The 27,484-nt window shown below is 43.5% G+C and overlaps 2 protein-coding genes and 1 long non-coding RNA gene across 3 annotated transcripts in view; 2 read left to right on the forward strand and 1 right to left on the reverse strand.

Annotated features, from left to right (window-relative positions):
• On the forward strand, positions 1-5,049 carry hif1an (hypoxia inducible factor 1 subunit alpha inhibitor). The gene is made up of 8 exons (XM_061286152.1): positions 1-434; positions 1,492-1,742; positions 1,846-1,994; positions 2,069-2,214; positions 2,329-2,435; positions 2,523-2,586; positions 3,118-3,228; positions 3,433-5,049. Exons 1-8 carry the CDS (start codon positions 249-251, stop codon positions 3,499-3,501), a joined length of 1,083 nt encoding a protein of 360 aa, XP_061142136.1. The 5' UTR covers positions 1-248; the 3' UTR covers positions 3,502-5,049.
• cuedc2 (CUE domain containing 2) lies at positions 5,050-8,297 on the reverse strand. Its single transcript, XM_061286155.1, has 9 exons — positions 8,137-8,297; positions 7,471-7,557; positions 7,254-7,397; positions 7,015-7,076; positions 6,817-6,947; positions 6,561-6,728; positions 6,403-6,467; positions 6,208-6,268; positions 5,050-6,138 (listed from the first exon to the last, which is right to left on the reverse strand). The coding sequence occupies exons 2-9, from the start codon at positions 7,542-7,544 to the stop codon at positions 5,992-5,994; spliced, it is 852 nt and encodes a 283-aa protein (XP_061142139.1). The 5' UTR covers positions 7,545-7,557; positions 8,137-8,297; the 3' UTR covers positions 5,050-5,991.
• The window catches only part of LOC133158760 (uncharacterized), a 130,836-nt gene continuing 110,841 nt past the window's right edge, over positions 7,490-27,484 (forward strand). The window contains exons 1-3 of the long non-coding RNA XR_009715284.1: positions 7,490-8,012; positions 8,446-8,538; positions 12,442-12,584. This is a non-coding gene — a long non-coding RNA (uncharacterized LOC133158760). The remainder of the gene's footprint in view (positions 8,013-8,445; positions 8,539-12,441; positions 12,585-27,484) is intronic.

Here is a 27,484-nt window from a genome sequence, read left to right on the forward strand (position 1 = left end):
TTTGTTTTCCGGATGTCAACACAAGTGTGTAAACACCCATTCAACGGAGACAAGTGTCCCTTCTCGCTGACGTTTCAGTATCATTTGAGGAATTATCGACCAAAAAACGCAAATATTAGCGTCACGGTGGAGTGCAACTTGGTAGTGAGGCGAGCGAAGGACAAAAGCTCCCAAATCGGTGGAGAAGAGGACGGACAGTGCGGGGGGGAAATTGGTGGAGTGGCACAGGCAGGTCCGACCCAGCGACCATGGCAGCGGCGACCGTCGTGGAGGCTGAGAAGCCGGCGGCGAACGAAAGCGCCACCGACGGCTTCTCTGGCATCCACCAGCCGGTCTGGGACGATTCTCAGCTGCGGAGGTATACGTTCTCCACCAAGCCCATTCCCAGGCTGTCCCATACCGACCCCAGAGCCGAGATTCTCATCAACAACGAGGTAAGAAGCCAACAAGCATTAATATGACCATTAATATTAACATGGATCATTTGTTTGTTGTTTTCCACTGTGACCTATATCCAGTTAGTAATAGGACAAAACTTTGAGGCTTTTGTAAGAAAAGTCATCTAGGACATCTGATCTTTATTTGCACTGGCACTTTAAATAGTTTCAGGTTTCGACTTATTTATATTTCCCATCTGTTTTTAAAATGTGCTACATCATATGACGAATCATCCCCAAACCTGCTAAAGATAATCTGAATAGTGCCAAATGCATAATTTGAACCTGCTATCCAGCCCCCTTGTAAGAAGAAAGTCTATTAAGTCACACGATTTAAGCATGTTTAAAAAAAAAAAAGCATTATTTCTTTTTTAGTTGAAATGACCCAAATCACAGCTTTCTTCGTTACTTTCCGCCCTTTTTAAATGCTGTTTACTTCGCCCAAAAATATTTAATTTACGGCTATAAGAATTAACCAATCACAATCAAGCTCGTGTTAATGGGCGTCTTTATTTTCTTCTGCGTTTGTGTACACTCATCCTGACAATCCACAAAGCACTCCTTGCGCGCTCCCGTATCGTGAAACATGTTTTTCACACGGTGCGCGTTTTCCAACTTCCTCCCTGCGGCATCGGGAGCGCGCCTTGGTTGTACGTTCGCGTAGTCACGTAGGCCACAACTTAACGGTGTCCGATGGTGTCCATTGGCAGGCACGCTTTCTTTGCACCGTGGAGAAAGCCGCTCTTAGTGTATCGGCATTCCAACTTGTCATAACATCATAACTCAGTCCAAGTGTGTGTGTTCTGAAGCAGTGTTGCCAATTCACTACCAGGGGCTTATTCTTTTTCTTTTTTACTTACAAAAGAGTCGTGACAAAACGTGAACGACCTGAACAGTGGTGGCTCATCCCAGAAAAATAAACAATTCTAAATATTAAAAAAAATCTTTGTGAGGTTTTTGAGTAGGACTGTTTGATACCACTCATAATACCTAAAAGTTCCCCCCCAAAACAATTAGAAATCAATAAGTTTGTACCCCATGTATGTATTTGCAGGAGCCGGTGGTTTTAACAGACACAAACCTGGTGTACCCTGCCCTCAAATGGGACATCTCCTACCTCCAAGAGAACATCGGCAACGGCGACTTCTCCGTCTACATGGCGGAAAACCACAAGTTCCTTTACTACGACGAGAAGAAAATGGCCAACGTGGAGAACTTTGTCCCCAAGTCCCAACGACTTGAGATGAAATTCTCTGAGTTTGTGGAGAGGATGCAGCAAGTGCAGCAAATGGGAGGCGAAGAGCGGTTAGTTTTTATCTTTTGAAGAGTCTCAAAAATGTCCCATTAGCATGTCTAACGACGTAGCCGTCGTTAGCCTTTCTATGACATCATATGCTCCGTCGGCCAGGGTGTACCTACAGCAAACGCTCAACGACACGGTCGGGAAGAAGATAGTGCTGGACTTCCTGGGTTTCAACTGGAACTGGATCAACAAGCAGCAGGCCAAAATGAACTGGGGCCAGCTAACATCCAACCTCCTGCTCATAGGCATGGAAGGTGCGCGGGTTTGGCTTCTCCCACGCGCTTGCTTCCTCGTCGGTATTCCTTTGTGACAATGTCATCTTCTCCAGGCAACGTGACGCCGGCGCATTACGACGAGCAGCAGAACTTCTTTGCGCAAATCAAAGGCCACAAGAGATGCATCCTTTTTCCTCCCGACCAGTTTGAGTGTCTCTATCCGTACCCTGTCCACCATCCCTGCGATAGACAGAGTCAAGTAAGTCGCGATGAACAAATTTGATATTCTTGACAAGAATGCGCGCTACCCTGACTGTCAAGAATGAAGACAGAATAACACGATCATAGTTTTTATTTTATTTGTCATTTCTAGGTTGATTTTGACAACCCTGACTACAGTAGGTTTCCCAATTTTCAAAACGTTGTTGGCTATGAGGCGGTTGTGGGCCCAGGAGATGTGCTCTACATCCCCATGTATTGGTAAGATTTTCACGATGCAAATATATATTTGAAAAATTTGAAGAGGTTTTTTTTTGGTAGTTTGTTTATTTTTTGTCTTTCCAACAGGTGGCATCACATAGAATCGCTGCTGAGTGGTGGCGTGACAATCACAGTCAACTTCTGGTACAAAGTACGCATTTTCAGGAGTTTTGAATAGTGCAATGATTTCATCAAATATCATTCATATTCTACTTTGTAAAGAATTGGATTAATCACATAATTAAATTGAAGAAGAAAAAAAAAACGGATTAATTTTTGCTCCACTTCAATGGACATGGTGCTGCTGTGCACGCCTTGGCCACCTGGGGGCAGTATAATACAGCCATACGGCTTTACTTGGGGACATTCTTCGCAGAGCATAAAGAATATATGCCTGTATGTATGTATTGTTACGTACGCTATCATTTATCTTAAAGCAGCCATTTAGCAGTTCAACTCATGGATGTGCCTCTGTGGCGGCCATGTTGGCAGGGGCAATTTTAGCAAAAGCATGGGCCTTGAAATGAGTTTGTCAAATACTTTTTTGTTAATGCCAAAATGTGTGAGATCAAAACAGCATTAAAAAAACTAGCCAGATAGCATAACTGCTGAAATTATTTTTCGTCATGTCAAACTTTTTAACTTTTTGTAAAATGGAGATGATCTGGATGTCTGTGTTCAGGGAGCACCCACACCTAAGAGGATAGACTACCCACTGCGAGCTCACCAGAAGGTGGCCATCATGAGGAACATCGAGAAGATGTTGGGAGAAGCGCTTGGCGACCCTCGACAAGTAAGCACTTTGTTTCCTCCTTTTAGGCCGTTAAAACAGTGAACCACTGCAGAATCAGACTTGCATTTAGGTCACCTACATGGTGTGAAAATCCCTCGCCGCATGTCCGACCCGGCCAGCAACCCATTTTCTACTTTTAGTTATGGCTCACCAACGTGTCACACTTTTGAGACTTCCATTTTGTCTGTGTCTATTCCTCCTCAGGTGGGACCGTTGCTCAACACCATGATCACAGGACGATACGAAGATCCCAACAAGAAGGGTGAGCCTTGAAATTGCGCCATCTTGACTTTCGGACTATGTCGCTGCATGGCAATACGCGGCTATCTTGAAACCATCGCGCTTCTCACGGTGCCATCGTCTTTACCCGTCTCACGGGAGTTGACCGTACTTGAACAAGACGTTTTTCTTTTTTGCGTGTTTTGGTTAGTTATTTATGACCAGCAGTGTTCTCAGAATATCTCATTTAAAAGAATAAATAAGCGACTAGTGATTGATCGCTTTTGGAGGAATCTGTGACAAACCACTAGCAGAACCGCTTGTACTTATGAAGTTGCCTTTTTTTTTTTCTCGCCTTTGAAGGGAATAGGGGTGTCAAGCTTAACGGTTCAAAAGCAGTTTGACTTTTCTGTACGTTTAATTATTAGATTGCTGTGGCTGCTTGACAAAGGCAAATAAGTAACCTAGTTAAGTTCACGGGAAGTGTGTCTCTGGTGTTGTGTTAGCTCACTTAGCTTAGCTAAGATATAAAAATACATCTACCTTGCCTTTCGGTGACTCTTCCAGTACCGCTGGTGCAATTTGCCGATCACTCTCAATAATGAGCTCGGTGGAAATGCTAAAATTTAAAAAAACAAAATGTGATTATTGATGATGGAGGATGTTTTTTGTTTTGGTACAAGTTCCTACTAAATTCTGTGAAATGGCTAAAAATTTCCTCACGCGTAACTGTTATAATGCTAACTGTAATATTTGCCCATTTTTATAGTAAACAGTATTAAAGCGTGTTTCCCCCAAGGTGAATTTAGAGCAAATGAATTAACGTGAGGTGAATTATTTTAACGCTAAAGAAAATATCGCAGCCTTGTGGGAGAGACGTCTGGCGCGGTAATGAATCCAAGTACGGTCATTTATATGTATCGCATATATTCAAAAGTAGGCGACTGTGTGAAGTACGTCATCATTTTGGATTTATACTTCAAAGATTATTGGATTAGGATTAGCAAAAGCATCATTAAAAGAAAAAAAAAAAATTGTAAATGCAGATTATATGTTTAGCGATGACACCAACATTCAGGTTATTTACTGTTTGGCTCATTTTTAAGCCTTTGGATGCACCCATGATCGGGTTTAAAGCTGCTTGTTTAGTTTCATGGCGGTTTGTGTGTGACGTAAACTGCAGAACCTGTTTCTCTGCCGTGAAAAAAAAGAAAAACCTCAACGCCGCTGCACCAAAGCTCATCGTACAAATGGACTCATTGTTGCTTGTTTACACTTCCTGTTTGCGCTCTGCTCCCAAGTTGCTTGGATTGTCAAACGTGCTACGACACAGGAAAGCACTTATCTCCAAATTTTGTATTGTTACCAAGAGCAATCCGATACACTGGAAAAAAAAATTTGGGATAAGAATTTGCAGTGATTCACTTGTTTTTGCCTTTCATTTCTGTAGTTTGAATATGGATGGAAACAATTTCACAAAATTTGGAGTTGCGTGTTTTTTTTTTACACGACTTATGTTGGTGGTGTTATTTACTGAATGGAACTCATCTTTTTTGTGCTATTTCTGTAATTAAAGAATAAAATGAACACAGAGAAACAAAATTAGTCTACAAAATTAGTCTTTATTATAAATTGTGCGTTTTCGTCAAAGCAAGGGAGTTACATGTTCAGTCAAGAGCCACCGCACACGGCACAGTAAAACCGATCATCAGATCTGTCACAAACACCACTGCTGTTATTTAATTAGGAATTAAAGAGACTCCAGTAAAATCACAATTGAGTTCTGGGCATCTTCAATCGTTACTTTTGTTCAAGCTTATCGTCTAAAAAAAACGTCAAAATTTGTGGCTTTATCTATTTTTTTCCCCCCTTTTGGATAAAACCACAATTTTGACATTTTTCATCAGGCACCAACATTTATCTAGTTTATATTTCATTTGGAAAAATACAGAGACACGGTGCAATAATAGAAAAGTCATCTAATAATAAATATACCCGCAAAGCTAAAACATGGAGTGCTCCAAAACACGAGTTCACAATATTGTAACATAATATAACAATGCGTTATTTAACTGAAGGGAAACCACAGTGCAAACGATCAGAAGTCAGTCTGTTGTTTTTTGCGCTACGGCAAAAACAAACAAAATGTCAGTGACAAGTATTTGAAATAGGAAAATATATAAAGCACCACTAGAACTTGACAAATTGTTATAGTAATCTGCCACGAACGACCTATACTTCTAACTAGATGTCACAAGATGGCACCAAAGCACTACTTTTCCATGATACAAGGCTTTGGTGGCGAATTTGCGAGTAGCGAATAGCTAATATACGCGCAAACACCGTTGCTTCAGTTCAACACTCACAAACGTTAAAAAACAGTCAGGTACTAAATATGCAACATATTCCAGAAGAAAATGTAACAAAAAAAGCACTGTGGACCATGACAACATCGTGTTTGATTAAGAAAAAATCCGATTCAAACCAGAGCGATTGTATAAATAAAACAAAATAGGTCAAGATGATATCAGCCCCTCCGCGCTGTCAATGAAATCGATATTTGCGAGCCGGCTTGAGGCTGACGTAGGTCTTCTTCATGTCGTCCGTCTCGTTCTTCTTTACCATCTGATAGCGTTCTCCTTTGGTGCTCACCACCTGGTTGCCGTGGTAGCGGACCAGCTTTTTGGGAGCCTGCCGCAGTTGAAAACAAAGCACGCGTGAAAACGGGCAACGCGTTTGCGAACAGCGGACAGACTTTACCTCTTTAGGGGCGACCGGTCGATGCGTTTTCTTGTCCTCCTCATTGTCGACCAGCATGTACCTGCGAGGGGGAGGGAATAATTTTACTTTTGTTTTGCTTTGTGCTGCCTGGTGAGGTCTTCCTAGCAACAAGTGACCATTAAATAAGCGATTAAACGACCTAATTAGAATCATCAACTCAACTGCTTCACTTACTTCTCAAGAATGCTTTCTTTCAGTTTGTGATCCGCCACTGATGAGATATTCTTCCCTTGATTTACCTGAGGCCACGGAAAGTAGGTTATTTTTTTCCCCTCCAAGTGTCAACATTAGCACGACGTAGGTGATAAATGATCCAAAATGGCGACACTCACATTGAGCGGAGTGGGGCTGAGTTGGACATCGCCCTCAATGATGAGGCGCACGGCTTCCTCCATGTCTCCTTTGGCAATGGACAGAGCGCTGCGGGCTTCCGACAGACTGCACTTGGGGAACATCTCGAGAAGGTGCTGCTCCTGGCTTTCCAATTCGGACACGGGGAGCTGCAAATGTGCACAGGTCAGGCCCGACTACTTGAAACATTTTCCATGAAAACAATCCCCATTGAAATGAATAGGAGGAGAAAATTACCTCGGCTGTGGCGCCCTCTGTCTGTGTTTGTAGGCATTGCATTTCCCTGCCAGATGGGGCCTCATTCGGTAAGAGGGGGGCGATTTTCAACGAGCCGTCTACCGTCTTTGGCACGCCGTTTTCTCCGTCCACTAGAAAGGAACACGTGCCGAGTATCAATAGGCTACCCACGATGAAAAAACAAAAGCTAAGAAGTACCTGAAGTGCGAGCTGTAGCTAGCGTGGACGCCAGGCTAAACATCATTTCACACACTTTTACACTGCAACATAAAGATACTCAGTTACAGCAGGGACTTTACTCCATTGAAAGTGCAAAGTGATGTTTGAAAGCCATTTAGTTTCTTTTATATTGTACAAAAAAAAGCTATTTCACATAAGCTCACATAAATTAAATCATACAGGATCGACTGGAGTTTGACACCTGTGTATGTTCTGACCTGTCAATTTCCGCAAATCCCGGTATGTACGCCTCCAGCATCTCGCCAAAGACCTCCACGTCAAAATTCTCCTCAACACTTTGCTGGGAGCCAAGATCTTCCAAAACTCCAGTGATGTAGGACAAGAGGACATCATCAAGTGCACTGCATATAGAAAGTTTGCGTTACTAACAAAAGCACACGGTTCAAATAAAGTGATCAAATGCAAAAAGTTTACCTGAGATCTGCATCGGGGATATAAGACTGTAGGAAGTCGTGCAACGCACCGTGGATGATTTTGTGGAGGTCCATGGTGGTTTTCTAACTACAGAAAAGAAATGCACACAGGCTTATATGCGTGGGAGTGGTCCCGCTGACCTCATACCAAGTGCACCCACACTGCCGTCAGACCATATAGGGCACGCTTACATGAACAAGTTGCAAAACAATTTATTACGACACTTTGGCTTTAGATAAGCTTCGAATTTTAACAATAAAGTACTTTGCCTACATGTCACAGTCTCAATTAAACATATAAAGCGCATTTATTGATGTGAAATGAGGACGTTAATCAGTGCACGTGTGGAGAGTTTGTCATCCAGCAATAATTCTCAGCTAGAACAGTTAGCAAGTGGGCGACGATGCGATGCTAACCCAATGCTAAGCTCGTATGTGTTTTTTACAGCGCATTAGTACAACGACGGAAGGGTTTCCCCAACTTTTGCTCACTTGGCGACGTCAACCTTCACCTCAACCATCAGCTTGGACGGGAAATAACTGGTCAGTTTATATTTGTTAAAAGGCTACCGGGGTTTTGTTAGTTAGCACATTGGCTAACAGCTAAGAGGCTAACCAAAGCGAGCAGCTTCTGAATCAAAACGACATCGATTTCGAGTTGACTTACTGCGTCCGAAATTGTGAGGACATCAAGGGCCCTCACGTTGCTTCAAGTATATTCCTGAGAAGAGTGTTTGTGTAGAATTTGTGGACTCCTAGTGGCTGTCAGTGTGATTGTGGAAGCTTATTAGCAATTCACAACATTGGGACGTCATTTCCTCGCATTGTAAACAGCTCAGTTCAACCAATGCGGAGCACAAAATGCATGCAAATGTTTTGACGTGCAAAAACAAAGCAAAAGGACATTTTGTTGGTTGAAATATACTTTCCCACTACGTCATGTGTTTTTGACTGTCCCGAAATATTCTCATTTTAGGGGTGAAACTGTCCCCCGGTGATGGATGGTCAAAGCCAGCCGAGGGCACATATGAATAGTGACGTCACACTTTCCCCTCTTTCTGATTGGTTGGTGAGTATTTTCTTTTCACTAAAAACATTTAAAGGCTATTAAAATTAAACTATTGCTATTATAACTGAAGTGTCGTATGGGATCCCATCTGGATCTCGAGTAATGCCGATTACTAGTTGCCTATACATACTTCATGAGTTAGATGTTATCTGAGGCAAGATCAGCGACGCTCTCAGTTACCCTATGTTGTTTTTTTAATGCAGACATGCACCTATTAATATTTCATTCTATTGTCTTTTTGTTCTCCGCTTGCTCAATGCGGCATCTAACTTGGCAGAACTTTCAATAACCCTTGAGGTCTTTTTTTTTTGGGCAGTATTTGTTTTGTTTCCAATTGCGTTGTGCAGGTTATATTTGCAAAATATACTAGGGGAATGTAAAGTGTTGAGTTGCAATGAGTAGGTGGATAATGCATCAGAACTAGAGGGCGCAATAGCAACCTACAGACACAAGGTGGCAGCATAGAGTTATGAATAAGAAGTGAACCTCTTCACGTTAATGATGTGGCTACAGATTGTACATATATAATTTCGTCAGAGCTGAATGTGGAAGGCTACTAAGATTACTATTTAGTTCTTATCGAGTAAAAGTTCCCGCCAGGAAATATTTTGAGCACAATCAGATGATGTAACATTTTCATTTTGTCTTATTTTATATTCTGCATACAATTTACAAGCTGAAATTAAGCAAGCCATGTGTTACAAGTGTAACCCTAATGGTATGGTAAGTGACAATGATTTATATGTGTCATTGGCACACAAACGTTGAAGAAAACACTCTTACAAGCGCAAGTCAAACTTTAACACGTGCTAATGGCGCCTTTGCAGAGCTGTGGACATTTTTATCATCATTCAACAATGTTGAGCCTCCGCATGTGAATATTTGACACATTTACATTCAGACAATGACGACCGGGGTCCGACTGCGTGGATGTCTGAGCAAAGAGTGGAGAAAGAAAGAAAAGAAAGAAATGACAATCCTCATCAACAAAACATTGAATGAGCCAAATTAATTACCCTTTACCCAACTTTAGACAATAACGCTCAGAGCTGTCTGCTGGAGCTCTGTTATTCTATTAACGTACAATTCTCAGTTCAGCTAGAGTGACTTCATATTTGGATTTTTATTGTATTTTCCGAGCCAACGTGTAACATCGCATCCGTAATATAATGGCTTCCGATGATTCGATGGTTTCTGCCGAAACGCTCACGCGAAAGATCCTATCAGCACATTATTTGCCGGGGCGAGTTTGTTGAAAAGCAAATTTCACTTAGTGTAGCTGTCTGGGAGCATCATAAAGGGTCATTTACAGTGTGAATTCAAGCACAGAAGGGTTTAATTATTCAGAACTTTGGCAATAAGAGCTTGCCTTCCTAATCATAGTCTGTCTTTAATCAGAATCTTCTTCTCTAATTCATTTCTGGAAGCCATTTGAAATGCTATTGTGCGGCTGCGACAAACTGTTAATGGCAAAGTCAAAGTTGGTAGAAGAGTTTGATTTTTTTTAATGATGCTTTTAGAATTGAAGGGACAAGAGATTCACTGACTTTGACCAACCTGAGCATTTGTATTGACCAGATTCTAGTTTTAAGTGTTTAGTGACTCAAAACAGATCTTATTTTTGATAATGAAATAGCAGACTGACCCTTAAAGGCCACCGTACGTTGTGGCCCAAACATACTTGCCTGTATTTTTCACTGCCCAAATTTATGTTTCAAATCTGCATTCTGCACCACTGATTTGTGCCGTTAAAAAAAAAAGAAAAAAAAAAAAAAAAAAAAAAAAAAAAAAAAAAAAAGGATTTGATTTGTGCTAACAAACACTACCATTTTGTTAATTTTACGCAGACTGGCTAATCTAGATACAGTACATTACAAATATTGCCTATAATATATGTAAGTAATATTTTGTGGTTACAATAAAATGTTGTCAGGGATAAAAGATTACAAGAAAAATACAACAAAACAATATATTCATATTACTCGTTTGAATTCTTTTTTGTTTTACCGTCATAACATTTTTCAAAGGCTTCATTTTCGAGCGACTTTTTTCTTAACGTACTGTAACGTTACAACTGACTGTTTTTGACAACTGAACCACGTCTTGCAATATTGTAAAACGACATTTATCTATCATTACCATGATCCGCTCATTTGATATAAGTGAGCCAACTCTACGTGCAACAATGTTAGCGTCGTGTCAGCAAATGGGACGGGCCCTCTTTGTCTCGGTCCGTGTGCCTCCCATCCACTTGATAGGTTAACCTGTCCACGGCATCCATCTTTCCCCCCCCCCACACACATTACCATTGATCTGAGGGAAATAAAGAGCACATGTGTTATTATATACAGCACAGGGGAAAAAAAAGCAGCCCTTTCACAGTGATGGAGTGAACAGAGCAAATGTATGAAATATCGCCCCTCCGCGTCTTCTGTCTTCCTGTCAATAGTGCAGCCTTTGCCCACAACCTGGATCAATAGAGACTTATCTTTTCACCATAACACATAACATTTTTTTTTTTTTTTTCCCCCCCCTCTTGTATTGAAATCCGCAATCCATGCCTCGCATGTAAAGTCCATAATACAGATATGCACCCCCTTCCTCTCTCGCTTCAACGAAGTGCGGGAGTCGCCAGTCTGAGATGTGGCAGTTACAAATTTACATGTTGATTTTCTGGACGTTTATCTGCAGCTTTTGGGGGTCTCTCATGTGTGAGACTGCTCAGCGGAGAGAAGACACCCCTCTGTAAAAACATCTGTTGTGCAAAAAGGGCTGTCAGACATTTGCGGCCTCCGTCTCAGACATTGTCATTTGTTTTGATCATTTCCGTGAGTGGAAGACAATCCCCCCCTCAACCCCCCCCACCCCCCCCCCCCCACAGAAAACATTTTATTTATACAATATACATTTTGGAGAAATGTTATTTCATCCAGAAGTTAACTTAGACAGCGACAATCATTTGCAATGAAATTTAGTTTGCGGTTCTTCCCCCCACTGTGCGGTTTGGACAAGCTGCTTGAAGATGATAACAAAAAAAAAAGGAAAAAAATGAATTATTCAACAGCTGCAGTTGTTATCTGATAGGCAAAGCTGCTGGAAAATTGAAATTTGCAAAATGTGCTTTTGTAACCGAAACAATCAACATGGTTGTTTGGTTTGAGTGATTTTTGTGCAATTTGTGAATTTTTTTTTAAGTGTTGTCTTAAAAATCGGCTCAGTATGTGGTGCTTACACAGGAAGTGTTTTTCCCCAGCATTTCTTTTGTGAACGCCACAGGGCACATCACCTCTGCGTTGTCCCCGTTAGCGGCCATTTATCTTAGTCAAGAAACCTGCTTGCAGTCATTCCAGCGCGCTCTCGCCCAAACGCACACGGAAGCGTGCACTCAACCATCATGAGCATACTGGTGGCGACCCCAAAGTCGAACTTGGTCCATCTGCTTAGATGACGCTGGTTGACTTTCAAGTTGGCTCAACATTTAGTGCCGTGGGAAATAATATAAATTATTTTTTTCCTTCTAGTATAAGAAGTCAAAAAATGACTCGCACTGAATGAAGTAACATTGTAAAAGTTATGTACTGTATGTCTTGTACTGTAAGGCACATTATTTTATTTTTTTAATAAAACATTGTATTGCTTATGGAGCGTTGTATATTTGTTAACTTGTACTCGTTTAGTATTTTATTACTTGCTAATTTAATTTCGCTTTTAGTGCAAATTTTTCCAATTTTCTAATTGTCTATTTTGTTCTAAATGACCTAGTGCAGCATAACAAGTGATGCTCTGATTTTATTGTTTTTTTTTTAATTCTCTGCCCAAACAGGTGAGTGTTTCTCACCATATAGCGACACCCCATAAACCAGCTGATAAGGCATCCCTGTGACTTTCTTATCTGTCTTGCAGACAATCCCCGCTCCCTGCGCACGTTTGTCGTTTCCCCTCGGGCCCATTATCAGATTCCCAGCGCAGGATCCCGGCAGCTGCGGTTATTGTGGAAGACTACGTTTATAGCCCCATGATGTCTGTGACAACACCGGCTTTTATGAGTGAGTACATGTTGGCTTTTTTTTTTTGTGGTCATTGAGAGTTGCTCTTTCACTTGTGGGACTTGATGGTCTTAGGGGGGGGGGGGGGGGGGGTGTTCAGTGAGTTTTCAGTCGGGGCCCTCGTAGGTCAAATCGAAAAAGACTGAAAAGTCCAACCGAATAAAACGACTTTAATATCGTTGATGCTTTTTTTCAATCACCATCGCCCCTTTTCTCGCTATCTGCCACGAAGGCGTTATCTCCCCCCACCATTCATGTACACATTTATTGGATTCCAAGTGTCTGGGATCAATCTTTTGGCCACCAGAGGAGCATAACTAATGGTAACATTAGAGTGGCTTTGTGCGAGCGACCGGCCGGATGCGGGTTAACCAAGCAGGAAATAATCTCTGATTTTATATCCTGCATGAGTGGCCATAGGATATGCCGCGAATAAATTAATCCCCCCCACCTCCGCCCTTTTGGAATGTTTCTCGGCAGGTTATCTTTTGAATGGAAGAGTTTAAAGCGTTTGTTGGGCCGATCCTGCGTCACGCGTTGCACACGCACAATTTCCCCGCCGATAATACCGTCATCTGGATGCTCAGCCGGGGTCAGACTAACTTTTCTGTGTCTGAAGGCAGGTCTAGACAACCTCCCCTGGAAAGCCCCCCCCCAACTCCTCTCCCTCACCCCCGCCTTCCCTTTAAAGGCCCACTTCTATTTTCCTTGTTGTGCCCAAACAAGGATTTTATGAAACGGGTGACATCGCCACACAAGCTGTCTGGCGAATCCCCCTTAATTAAAGTGACGTTTCCAGCCTTCCTCCGACACTAATAAACCCCTTCTCAATTAAGATCCTCCTAATTACTGTGAGCAAAGGAAAGAGGGACACACACAGACAGACAGTGTGCGAGTAAGCCTGCTGGCATTTGGCCCCATAAGCTGAGTGCCACACAAAAGAAAATAATGTCCCCTGGGTTACCCATCCTTCCAGAGAGGTTTCTCCTCTTCAACACCACGACCTTGCCCCCCTCCTTCTTCTCCTGTTTTCTTCTTTATGAATGAAAGTATATGCCACACAGGGTCGAGAGTGTCCATTCATGGAGCGGCTGGAATGTGTGAATAAGCGGGGGGGCTTTGAATGAGGAATGAATCACAGCCACCTGATTAGTCGTTAAGCAGTCTTTTGACATTGCCATTGTTTGAATGTGCATGGTGGAAGTGAGCGTGCTGTCATGTCCAAAGGGCCCGCTCGCTCAAGTGAGGCTGATTGGAAAAGAAATAGCACAGATACAGTGGAACATCCCAAGTTGAACCCCTCCCCAAAATTATTTGAACACAAGCGGTGGCGCAATACTTGTAGACAGACATTATCATTATTGCTAAAAGGCAAAGTTTGTGACTTTTGCTAATGAAATTTTGCAGCGTTACATATATATTTTTTTAATATCAAATTTTTGCATATACTGTGCCTTTGTCGGCGGCGGCCTACACCGGGGAAGGTTAAACATGTTTGGTACGTGTCCTGCTCGGCAGATTAATGACATTAACAAAGTTTCCATTAGTCCTGCAACTGGGGGAGACATGGGCGTCCATGCGGAAAGCCACATGACTGAGGCAGAGATAAGAGAAAATGAAATACGTCTTCGTGGAGACAAGGGAGGGAGGGGGGAGCGCAGGAAGTGCCACTCCAAATTAGCCGCAGGCCCAGTTTGTTGTTACTTCATTAACCCAACAGCCCCGGGAAAACTCAAAAGTGGGGTCATAACCTTAAGCAATGGGGAGGCCTGAAATACGCAAAGAAAAGCTCCTATGGTCATTGCTTGCTTGTAAACTATTGACACAATACAGACTAATGTTTGAAGGGAAGTTTTTTTTTTTTTTAATGAAAGATGCAGTTCACTGCCCCTTTTTGTGACTTATTTCTTTTTTTTCTGACTTATTTTATTAGAACTTTACTGCCACACAGAAAAGTATGTGGTTTAAAAAAAAAACCAGGTCGACCGCTAGCATAAGGCTAATGCTAACGTAGGCAGTGATTAGCATCAATATAGCATCAGTATATAAAGTTAAAGGGGAAGTCAAGTCAAATGGTTTCTTTCTCGTATTATGTGGCTCCATTATTCTAAACATATTAGATTTGTGCAATATGAATTAAGGAACTAAATCCAACCGGGCGGACATTTTGTAGCATCAGAATCGGTGCGGCGTGCACTTGCTGCTCGCTGACATTTGATGGCCTTCTTCAAACCAGAGCTTAAGTTGCATAATACCGGCCCTTGTTGTTGAAACGCGAGCCGAGCGTGACTCTTTATTTGCGGGCCGGGACTTTATGAGAGTCTACAGTTACATACCCTCAGAAGGAGGGCTATTGTGTTCTCTGCCCTATAGCCAACATACATCCGCTCCTCCTTCATTTTGTATACACTGCTCATAACAAAGCAAAATTACATTTTCCCATGTACGGGTGTAAATTGGAGGTTTTGTTTGCTCTCGTGGATATCGCCGATTGTCATGTTGTGTATTCCTCGCACATATACCTGCTCAGCAACATGGCTCCCGAGCAGCCGACTTGGCTAGGAAGTGTGTCGCACACGCGGGCTGGCAGCATCAGGCCCCGGTGAGTGTCTACTGAGGCTGCAGACACATCTGCCTGCTTGGTTTCACCTGCTAACTGAGCATGTAACATTGACTTCTTGGCTGCAATGCAATCAGGGTCGGGGCACTGGCAACAGCGCAATACGCTTGTGATTACGCCCATGTTTTCCCTCCGTTTCAAAAGTGAGGACGTTCATTTATTTATTTATTTTTCTTCAAGACACGATGGCAACTTGCAAAAAACAAAAGTAAAATATGCAAATGTAGTTACTGCAAATTAAAATCAGAATAAAGAATCACATTAATTATAATAATAATTAATCATTTTAATTAATTTTTCTCACATGCAAACAGACTGTAGAACAATACTCACAGGCGTCTATTCTTTATCTCTGCCAAAAATACCTAATATAACCTGTTTAGTTGACACTTGTTCTGTTCTCCCATCATCCAATCGACTGTATGTGTATAATGTCTATGTAGGATGCCGCCCCCTAGTGCCCATTGTGCGCACACCAGGATGAGTATCAATTTGCCCATTGAATTATCAAGATGCGTTGCAATGTGTTTTTGTGCTTTTTATAATACGTCCTCGGAGGCTTTACTTGTTTTTCAAATTGCATGGAGGCGCCGGGTCAAATACCCGCGTGTGGTTCCCTCGCCCCTTTTCCCTACAGCCCCCCCCAAATAATGCATCAGTGTGAGCTTTTTTAATTGCCGGCTCGCCACAGCTTTGCGCTAATTCCTGGCGATGCACGTAATGGTGACACCACTGAGCTCGGAGTGCTCTCTTGTGCGCGTACAAACATTTCCCGTCCTCGAGACGAGCGTCACCTTGCTAATCTGTCTGAGCAAGTGTGTGTGTGGAGAGGCCCTTTATCCCGTCCTGCTCACAGGAGAGCCATTTAGCCCTTCCACTAATGGCCGATGAAGTCTTTCACCGGGCCCTTTTTGACTTTCACCCCCTGAAAGCAACTTGGCCGGCGTGGCGACATTAAGAAACCCAGTTAACCTGGAGCGGTCTGTCTGTGTCTACTCAAGGAAGCCGGCGAGCTCCTCGGTGCCTTTTCAAGAGGCTCCTCTTCAGCGCTTCTATGAAAAGCGTCCGCTCAGCACTTTTCTCAGTAGCACACTGCGTGCCAAACAAATAAATGCCTCGCCTTTAGCCGTTGTTTCGAGACGTCGTATAACGTTGAAGTCTTAATAAATAGACTTCTGGACATTCCTTATCGACTCCCCATCATGTCTTTTTTTGCCGAGCCCATCATTCATTCTGCAACGACTTGCTATTGGTCGCCGATTTGCTATCTTAATTTAATGTTAATTGGATGATTATAGACACATTTAATTACAAACCAATAGCTGGCTCTCGATTGGCTGGCTGTCCAAAACAGATTGTGGTCAGCTACTATCCAGGCAAAACTCCACTTTCCATTCATATGATGTTCGTTTATTGCCGTGGGCTATTCGGAAGTTAGGTAACCTAAGCACAATGGCGCAGCGCCACAATCCAAATCATTATTTACCTTTCGTAACTTCGACAGTGAAGGCTTTTAACACCAGACTCCGAGTCTTTCCCGGCTCTTTATGGAGCACGGCTACTGTGGCGGAAGGCTTAAACCAAGGTCAACATTAGCTGCAGTCACGAGATTGACCCGCTCGTCAAGAGAAGACAAAATAAACACGGGGGGGGGGGAGTCGGAAGGAAGTGCACTCAACAGGTGTACTGAAGGTAGAAATAGCCAGCGAAGCAAAAATCGGACTCTGTAATCAGAATCATGTAATGTCGGTGACTTGAGTTTAAGGTGTCGCGTGACAACATTTTTTTTTGGACTGAAATGAATGGAAATGTTATTAATCTGTTCCACCCTATTTTTTTTGTGTGTTTGTGGGAAAACAAAAGAAAAAAAATAGCACAGTTTCTTAGAACCACCTCGTGTGTCATGATTTAATGCTGCAATTCGATTCATTATGGTACGACAGTGTGCCCTCTTGACCGCCAGGAGGCGCTGTAATATAGTCATGCAGACTTAAACAAAGAAGAATAGTACTTTTGCTAATACTGTAAAGGACTCAGTAAGATGCTGCAATATTAGACAATGATGGAAAAATCGACCAAGTTTGTGTCAAGTCAAATAAAAAAAAATAAAAATAAAAGAAATCAGGGTAAGGACTCGTACCTTGAGAAACTCCTAAGTTATGTCATTTGTATATGTTAAGACACAGATGTATTCACAAAATATGCATGCCCCAATGCACAAAGTGACAGTGAAACTTGACAGATGCCGTATGGACACTGTTGTGTCGTAAAAAAAAAAAAAAAGGCCCTCAGGGTCTCTGTTCACTGACAGTACACCAGGGATCAGCTGTGACACTGATCCACTCATGTCACACGCACACAGACTCACAGTCATGTGTGTATGTATATTACATAATAGACTTTTAGGGACTTGTGTTGTCATATTATTGACCACTAAAGCAGAGTTTGCTTCATGCGCCACTGTAAATGAATGTTTGGCTTGTACTGCTCCTGTTTGGCCAGCTGAGGCCATGCTTTCTCCAAACTGCATTTGCTCCTCACCGCAGAGCCGTATATGGGTCATGGAAGAGGCCTCTCTCTCATTTGCACACGCAAATAGTTCGATTCACAAGGCTCAGTGCCTTTGTGTGGTGGCCTAATAATTACAATCAATTTGTAATTTCACATCTAATTTCAACGGACAAAAACACAATTGCATCAATGGCTCCTCGAATGCATGTAACCCCAAATTTGAAATCCTATAAAATGTAATTCAATAATGTCCCCATCTAGTCTTTCAGTCATTGTAATGAAACTCGTTTTTATTTTTAGGGATCTCCATGCATCTTTGGAGTCTTGAAAACCTTTAGTGTCTTTAAAAAACACACTTAAGCTTAAAATCCATTATTTAAAGGTCCTAAAAATGCCACAGATGCAAACAACAAAGGGCTGATTTGCAACCTGGTGAGCATTTTGTTCCTTTTGACCCAAGTGGCCTCCTAAAGGTCCCATCAAGTCTTCAATTGGACTTCTTAAGGCCTCCCTTGTCAGTTTTAGAGTTTATATATTCAGTCCATAGGTATTTTTTGGGGCTGCGCTAAAGGAACGTCTCCGTCCAGGTGTAGAGCGCAGTCCGATGTGTGGCCCGTGAAAGGGATACGCTCGCCCTTGTGGTGAGCGTACAGAGACGCTCCTTTGTTTCCCGGCATGTCTCGCATACTTTAAGAGGCCAGATAAGCCGCAAGACCATGAAACACTGCTTTATGTTTGGCTTCTATAACGTCTCGGAGAGGGCCGGGCACATTCAAGGAGAGACCTGCCGGCGAGCAGGTAATACTGTATGTGCAACCTTATTAAAGGGCCAGATGCACACGCTAAATAAAAGGCCAGAAAATATTTTTTTCAAGAAGTCAAAGGTCTGTTTGTTAAGGAGGAATTGACAAATTCAGATTCATAATTCACCCTAAATATGGGATAAATAATAATAATCAAATACACTGTTAGCGTCATTTAAACTGGTAGCGTAGCACTTCCTCTATTATGCTCTTATTCTGAAAAGCAATCCTACGACTTCCTTCAGCCGAAAGTAGTCAGCGTTCCATGCACAAATTAACATCACGCAAAACACTCCAATAATAAATTCAGGTTCCACATGTAATCACTAATGACGTGAGTTGTGTTTCTAACGTCACTCACTTGGCCACGCCCATATCCAACACTGCAGCTGTTGCGGTTCGATTTTTCGTAGTCTAATCCGTAAAATATTTGAATATTGCAAGTTGACCTGTTTTTTTGTTTTGTTTTTGGGCTCGGTCTTATGATGGTCGAAATGCGAGCCCGAAGGCAGTTTGACGTCAGTTTCATTCGACAGTAGAGGGCGCTGTTAAGACAACGTGGCCTCACACTGAATATATTGCAAATGTCTCAGAAGGGAACAAACTGATAAGTGGAAAGCCACTGTGGGGTTGGTGGGAGGGTGCAGCGGTGTTGGATGTGTGGGTTTGACTGTTTCCTGAAATCGGATTAGCGGCTACTCTACACTTAGATGGCAGGGGCTTTATTTTAGCCCGCTCTAAGACCACCCATCAGGTAAACGGGTTCACTCCTGTGGAGCGAAAGCGGAAAGTGAATGGTGACCGACGGGGTGGCTGTGGCCGGCGTTTCCGATTGAATGAAAAGGATGTGGAAATACTTTAAGGCCATATTGATCTTATATAATGTCAATTTTAAAAGAATTTCAGTTTGAAAGGAATCCTGTCCAACCAATTTGTGAACGTCTCCTTCCAACTCTGTGTACTTTCACTAGAGACCAACACGGCGTATCCCCCCCTTTGCTGCCGAGATATCAAAACCTTACCCTGTCATGCCGCCGCCACCGCATCCCACATAGCCCCTCCCCAAACGGACTTTTCGGGCATCCGGCTCGCCAACAGCCTCTCTCCTTGTCGCCGCGAGCCACCAAGGCTTTGTTAGGCAGGCCTTCTTGCGAGCCCACAGCTTTCAAGACCCCCATTATGCAGCGGGACCCAGCGGGGCAGAAAGAGCACGAGTGTTTTTCGCCAGTCATGTGGGCACACAGGCATTACGCGCTCTTCACCGCGGATAGTTTGTAAGTCTTGCAAACAGACGGGGAGGCCCGGCAAAAGAAAAGGCTCCCAGAAGTTTAAATAATTGGGAGTTATATAAGTTGCCAAATCCTCACAGGAGGATTGCGAGTTTTTCCTCCCTTCCTCTTTTCGCCCATTGTGGCTGGTGAAAAGCACGGCGCCAAGGTGACAAATCCTTTGACGTGGCCCATTGTGGTGTGTGTTCAAGGAATACAGTCAAGTGATGTCGCAATGAGCCTCTAATTGCCTGCTCTGCAAATCAAACAACACCACGGGCACGCTTAGTCATTCCACGGGGCATATCAATCGATTAATTAATTGATGGTATTGACTGTGCGTATCAGCTGCAACAGTCTAGGAGGAGCTAAAGTTTTTACTAATCAGGGATGGACAAACTTGAGACTCCCTGCATCTCAAACATCAACGCCTCCCCCCCTCGAGTGCATAGCAGGCGGGCTGAGCAGCTTTGATCAGCAGTGTTGTGTTGTTGTTTTTTTTTCTTCTTCTCAGAGCATCACACTGGGGAGCACGTGTGTGTACGCGTGTGTTTGAGATGCAGGGATGCATGGTGCTAACCCTCCCCGGAGTGGTAATGCATGAACTGTTCGCAAAACATTGTTGCCGCCGCTGTTGCCTTCGATGCTAATAAGGTGGCGGAATGGAGGAAGTGATGCCCCCGCTATATCGCGCTTCGTGGTTTACGCACCTGCTATATTGTGAATAGTTTTGTACGCTTTGTTTGTACGTTTTGCTACTTTGTGTGTGTGTAAGGTCGTTTGAAGGTTTATCATAAGCTTTGCTGATATTTATAGCCTTTTTGCATCATGTTAGCATTACGCTAGCGGACGTTCATCAGAGAAAATTTCCCGATCTGGCTGAGCTTTCTGGAATGTAAACGCGTATATTTCTTTTGATTTTATTTTGTTAAGGGTCAGTTTTAATGAAACGTTTGGTACTGGGAGTGACTTGAAGCAAGCATGCTGTGCCTCTTTTGTATAACGTTTGCAAAGGAATGTTGTGAGTCTGGGCGGGAAGGAAGTTTTTAAAAGTGTTTTTTAACTGTCTAAGAATGATTAATACGTGCAATTAACCCTTCTTTTAATTACCAGTTATATTTTTTATTAAACGGTGAATCGGATAATTTTTTTTTTTTAGATTTCTATCTTTTGACAGTACAGAAACAACAATTCATTATGATTCAGTTATTGGTTTGGTCTGTAAAGGGGCCAAGATGTTGTTTTCTAAAGTAACACCAAATGTTTTGGCGATTCAACGCATAAGTAGTCACATCGAAGAAATCGTCAGTCATCTGACACGACCCTCCGGGTGCTTGCAGGTAATAATGAAAGCAGCGAGAATAAACCTAACCCAATCCGATTTTCCCGTATTTTCCATTCTAATACGCTATTTACGGCAACATTCGGCTCCGTGTTGCCACAGAAGGCCCGCACGGCCAATTATAGCGACTCTTTGTGTCTTCCATCGGCCGTTTCAAGCTGTCAAGCGACTCCATGTCACTCAGTTATGTGTTGCGGCCGCTTCAGAAGCCCGTAAATGTATTTATGAATGCGTGATTTTGTGAAAAAAAAAGTCGACTCTCCCCTCTCGCTGTCTAATAACTGGTAACCCCAGCTGTGAGTGTGTGTGTGTGTGTATTCGCCTGCCTGTGTAATGCTGAGGCTCGCCGGGGCACTGAGGCGGAACTTGGCCCCAGTCAGACCGGTCGGTGCATTGGGGGCAGAGACCAAAAAAAAAAAAAAAGCCTCCATCCGTGCTTTCTCTCTTTTTCAATCTCACTCTTCCACTGGGATTTGGAAGTAGCTAGCCTCGGAGATGTAACATGTATTTATTTTGTACATAACACTCTGGGATTCTTTTTGTACATGTGCATAAAGTACATTTTGCTGACCATGAAGTGTCAGGCTAAAAAAAAAAAAAAACTTGGAGGATTTATTTTTTTATTTTATCCCTTCCGTCTCCCAACGCTCGCATCAAAAAGAAAGCAGCACGGAGCCACGGCCTCCCATTAAGCGTTTTCGTGCTGAATTTGAAATCAGATTACACTCAACATCACTCGATCGACTCGACGGATTTGAAAGCGCTATTAATAAAAGGAAAAAAAACAGATCGAGGAAAAGAGGCGATTTTGCCCCCGAGGCCACGGCCCCACCGGTGGGACCGGAAGGCTAATCTGCCATGCAAATTAAATCCTGCCTCTCTAAACTGGGCCCCTTTAATGGTCCCCATTACACACTTTTTATTTGTTGTGAACATCGCATTGATATGGGAATGATTGCGCAAGAAGATGGAATTTGCATCTTGAGGGTCGAGGGATTGGGAAATATTAGGCCGTGTTGGGACTGACACTCATTTGGAAACTATCCGGTGTGGATATTTTTTTTGCCTCCCCTCCTCCCCCACCCAAAATAATCTGCCAGGCCGAGTTCCAGGCAGGATTATGAAGCAGTTTAGAGTGAGAGGTTTAATCAACGAGTGTGGCAGTATTTGCACGGCAACACATCTTACCTTGCCTTTTTTCTCTTTGGCCTTAATAATGAGCTTGCACTTGGAAGTCTCCCCCTCTCGCACTGTTTCTATTGCACCTGTAAAAACACACACATGTCACATATCCTAATCCGATTTGCACTTAATCGTGACGGGGATTAGCGCCGGTGTTACATTAGCGTTTTCGCCGGGTTTTTCCCGCGCCAAAGTTCACCTTTCAGTAAACTTGGCACATGTTTTTTTTCTTTTTAAGGGCAGACACTTTTTCTCACTTAAAAAAAAACACATAAGGATCTTTTAATGTTTCATGCTCAGATTTTGTTTTGGAATAATTAATGCAAAGGAGTTAGGATTGTTTGTCCACTTGTATAATCTTAGAGGCAAAAAAAAAAGAAGACAAAAGCCTCTTTTAAATGAGGAATACAAGATCCTGAGATTTGTTCAAAACTGCTGAGTCGCTATCCCTAATCTAGTGGCCATCCCTAGCGGAAGCTAGCTACTCCAAATATCTCCATTTACTGTCATTGAAAGCAAGCGATTCAGCAAAATTCCAAAGTGTCGACGACATAGAATTAGAAACGCAATATTTTGAGTCGTCATTTTTCCTTTTTTTTTTTTCTCCCCCCCCCCTCGTTTGTGTGACAATACAGTCGACAAAGTATAATCAATTTCTCTCTGTCATGTCATTACAATAGTTTGATTCTCGGTTGCACATGAAGATTGATGTTTTACGACAGAGATGATGTTGCCCCGCCCCCCCCGCCTACCCGATCAGCGTGGGCGGAGCTTCCCTGCCGTCCAATCGCAACCGTCTTTTTCAAGCACGCTCGTCCCCTCCGTCTAATTTTCTTCTAATCCCCCTCAGAAAGCGAATCGGCCTACGCAGGACAAACACAAGCTCCCCAAAAAAACCAAACGTATCCTCCGTCTTCCATGTCAACATCCTGCCAAATAAAAAAATGAATATCCACCTTTCAAACAAAGGTATGCCTGGGAGTGTGGACCTCATTTCAAGCACAATTAACTTGAAATGGAGTGCTGCAAGATCAATAGTCCCCAGTTGATCCAGAGGGAGCTGTCAGTCTATGGAAATGGCACACATATGGTAATATCCCCAGCTTAACAACAATTTAGAGGATTTACTGTTGCTGTTTTCAGACCCACATGAATAACAAACAGTGGGCCACCCCCTGGGAACCATTTTGTTTTATCCCGGCTTCAATTAATCTTTAAGGGGGAGGATACCATTCGGGGGAAATGGCAGGGGGGGGGAGGGGGGGGGGGTAGAAAGAGGGTGTTTTTAAAGCTCAAAAGCTATATTGCTAATTATGTATATCACAAATAAACGATCAGCTAATGCAAATGTGTGTTCCGGTATCGCAAGGGTTTATTTTCTAATTGGGTCACGTTGGAACAAACGCGTTTGGAGTTCGCCTCCTGGACATTTTAGTTTGCTGTAAACTAGAAACCTGTGGCAGAAAGACAAGTGGCGTTATTCCATGATGCCAAATGGGTCCGGCGCAGGTAGCCGGCCGCGGATGGTCAGGCTACGCGGAGGGCAGACGGCGCCGCCGCTGTCACCCGTCTGATTGAAGCCAATTCACAATTGATTTACCCCGACCGGGCGATTGATGAAGTCCGTTCGCATTAAACCGCGGCGGACATGCACTTTGCAGAGTTGCTATTGGAATTGACTTTTGTGTGTAGCCGTCAGATCAAGCCAGGTGGGAAATTGAGTTACAAAGCGCACGTATGAGATGGATTGATGGACTCTACGACGGCCTTACCATTTGTATCTGCCTTTTATCACTGAAGAACTGGGCTACTTTGGGAAATATCGACAACCAGAGTCCTATTGAACTCTTTTGGAAATTCTTCCTTTTGCTCCTCAGCCAGGAGCAAAAGCTCAGGGGATTCTCCGTGCTGGATCTCAGGGAGTGCGGTAAACCAAATCTAAATTGCCCACAATCATTTCAACCCGTGTACTTGATGAACAAGAGGTGATGTTGATAAAGAAATGAATAGATGGGGGGGGGGGGGGGGGGGTGCAGCGCTCGGGCCTGCCTTTATCATGTAAATAAGGCGACTTGGGACTGCAATTCCCCAGCCGCCGTTTGGGCCAAATACAACTTTCCTGTGCTTTAGGGCCACAATGAGAAATGTATTTGGAGCCTTCAGTTTTAATTTTGTCCGAATAGCAGCAAAGCGGCACTGGGGACCTCATCTCCTCACTGCTACTGGCGGCAGAGAAGGGGAGGGGGGGGGGGCCCTCGCTCTGCTATACATCTAAACGCTTCCACAAGCCCCATCACGGCGTCTTTGCTTTCCCAGTGAGAAAAAAAAGCCTCTCGCACAGCTGTAGCATGTGATTCATGACAATCACCACCAGTGCATCAGTTTGCTTATTATGTCTTTAAAAAAAAAAACAAAAAAAAAAGAACTCTGTCCCAAAGTGCAAAAGGGGGGAAAAGAATCCACGGAAGAGGCGCTGGCTTGAAATTGACAGCTGTTATTGCGCGGTGCCATCTGGTACATTTGTCAGGGAACAGAAAAGGGTTAATATTCTATGATGTGTGGAAGCAGTGGCACAGCCAGAACGAGAGACGGCGTGCCAGAAACCGATTGAGAGACGCCCACAGCATTAGCATGGCACCATAGCGGCCAATCGGGCTCATTTAACGGGTCAAAACAGTTGGGTGGCTGCCAGAACCCGCAGCAGCAGAATTCTGGAAAGTGCAGAGAAAAGGAACAATTCTAGCGGTGCAGTTTTGAATCATCGCAATTCTGCAGTGTTACATTCCGCTTTGAAAAAAATCCTCCACTTGGGATTTTCGCGTTTGCCTGTGTCCGAGTCTCCCCCTGCAAAAGTGCCATTATTCATTGAGCGCGGATGTAAATGGGTCCAAACAATGGGACCGCACGTGCTGTGGGCATAGCCATCGCCCCTGAAGAGCACAAGGGCTGCTGAAATTAATAGGCCTCCTGTGGCTTAAATAAGCAGTGGCAAAATAAGCCTAAATGTCCCCCAATTGCATCAGACACAAGCGAGGACTGAGAATCGAAACAGTGGGGACTTTTAGTTACCGTAATTTCCGGACTATAAGTCGCGTTTTTTTTCATAGTTTGGGTGGGGGGGCGACTTATACTCAGGAGCGACTTATATACATATATATGTTTTTTTCACTTTTTTGGGCCTTTTACGGCTGGTGCGACTTATACTCCGGTGCGACTTATAGTCCGAAAATTACGGTATTTCTAATTTTGTTGGTGTTTTTGGAGAAAGCACAGTTTTGACTTCTAAAGATGGCGGAAGTTTTTTGAAGGACGTGGAAAGAATGCGTAGAAGTCGAAAACAATGCCCATTTGAGTTAAGACCCCCCATATGGGCTCATATGCCCCAAACCGTCGCAATTGGGAGGGGGGGGGGACAAAAATATGGCTGTAAATATGCTCCTTGGCTTGAGGACACACGCTTTTGTCATTCTGGAAGCTGGTAAACAGAATGGCCCAGCATTTAAAGAGAGCGGCAGGGGGTAAATGAGTGCTCCGAGATGAATTATCATACAATTAAGGATGCTAGGAAATGCCCCAAACAAAATTTGGAAGCAAAGACCGGCTTGACTTTGAGCAGAATTTCTCTGGGACTGCGGCGTGGCATTTGCGCTGGCTGTTACTCCATCTTGGTTCCTTGCGTTGCGAGTTGTGTGGCGTGATGAGCCCGCTGAGGTGGTCAATAATCTATTACAGCGCACGCTCCCTCAGCAGAGTGACAAATGTCTGTCAGGAGAAAAGACCCTCGGAGGTCACAACTGCGCTCCTGACCTCCCATTGGCTGCTGCATGCCAAACATGGCGGCTATTTTTATTTTTTTGTCTTCCAGGCCGCCCTACTGTTTATCGAAACATGCAGATTTCCAAAAGTTAAATGACCTTTCCAAGTGCTCGCACTTCTGTATTGGCTGCGCCGCATCCATGTTATGGTAATCAGAGTGGACATTTACCATTTAAAAGTCAAATCAATAGCGAATTAAATTTTTTAGCAATGCAAGCTACACTTGGAATCACCGGTAATGAATCTTGACAGAGTCTGGTTACATTGTTCTCGCGTCACTTTGCCCCGGGACACAAAAACTGCTTGGACCTACTGACTGCCTATAATTGTAATGATTCAAATGAGGTTTTTTTTATTAGCATTGGATTTAATGTGCATCTATGCTTGCTAGGCAGGATCCTCATCTCTCCAAAACTATGACTTCTCATGAAAAAAATTTGAAAGTATATTTGAACAATTATAGGTTTTAAGAAAGTTGATTTATTTGGTCATAGAATTTCACCTACTACGTGTGCCCCCCCCACACAAGGTCCACTTCTTGGGGGACCACGGTTGAGGAAAAACTGCCTGAGCACAAAGACGGGCTACTGCTCGCCTCTCCGACGTAACTGTTGATCAAGTGGAAATTAAGTGCGCCTGAATGACATGCCACGGGAAGAATGTGTACGCTTGCCTTTTAATAGACTTACAACTGATTTGACCTCTAAAGCCGGTGAAGCCTCCCCTGGGATGGCCTCAGGCAAAGACACACACATGCACACACACGAGTGCGCGCTCACAAATGCATGCAAAGCTACGGGGGGGGGCTCTTAAGTTGAACGCCCCTGAAGTCATGCAATTTAGGTGTAACATGCGTTTTGCTTTTTCTTATAGGTGATTATTTTCTATCCATCCATCCTTCCGACCAGAAATTGTGAAAATTTAATTTCCCCCCATCTTTGATCCCACGGCTTCCTATAATACGTAAAAAAAAAAAAAAAGAGCAGTTCTCTGCGTGGATGTTTTGCCCAAAAAAAATGCAAATTGCCGAGACAGAATAAGACAGACAAAAGGCCCCGCAGATTAAGGAAGCAGCGACTGTTGAATGAGCTCGCTCTGCCCATGCATGGGCCGCGGCGACAAAGCCCGATTAGGCCCGTCTCTGTGCAGTCAGGGAGGCAGCGGCAACAATGCGGGCCGCTTCCTCTTCATAACAACGGGCCTTCCTGTCTGACCCGCTAACCTCTTGTCAGCAACAATATGCGTCGCACGGCACGCCGACAGGCGCCCTGCCCTGACAGGCGCTTCCCTACCTTGCTTCGTTTGCCTCCCTCCTCCCTTCCCTTCAAGTCCCTAGTTTACACTTTTTTGCTTTAAAT

The sequence above is a fragment of the Syngnathus typhle genome, linkage group LG8, assembly GCF_033458585.1.
Source record: "Syngnathus typhle isolate RoL2023-S1 ecotype Sweden linkage group LG8, RoL_Styp_1.0, whole genome shotgun sequence".
NCBI lineage: Eukaryota > Metazoa > Chordata > Actinopteri > Syngnathiformes > Syngnathidae > Syngnathus > Syngnathus typhle.

Coding starts and splice junctions, on each gene's coding strand:
- hif1an (XM_061286152.1), top strand. CDS start 249: ATGGCAGCGGCGACCGTCGTGGAGGCTGAGAAGCCGGCGGCGAACGAA. Junction 2,215..2,328: donor CCTGCGATAGACAGAGTCAA/GTAAGTCGCGAT, acceptor TGTCATTTCTAG/GTTGATTTTGACAACCCTGA. Junction 2,587..3,117: donor CAGTCAACTTCTGGTACAAA/GTACGCATTTTC, acceptor GTCTGTGTTCAG/GGAGCACCCACACCTAAGAG.
- cuedc2 (XM_061286155.1), bottom strand. CDS start 7,544: ATGGACCTCCACAAAATCATCCACGGTGCGTTGCACGACTTCCTACAG. Junction 7,398..7,470: donor ATCCCCGATGCAGATCTCAG/GTAAACTTTTTG, acceptor TTCTATATGCAG/TGCACTTGATGATGTCCTCT. Junction 6,729..6,816: donor CAGAGGGCGCCACAGCCGAG/GTAATTTTCTCC, acceptor GCACATTTGCAG/CTCCCCGTGTCCGAATTGGA.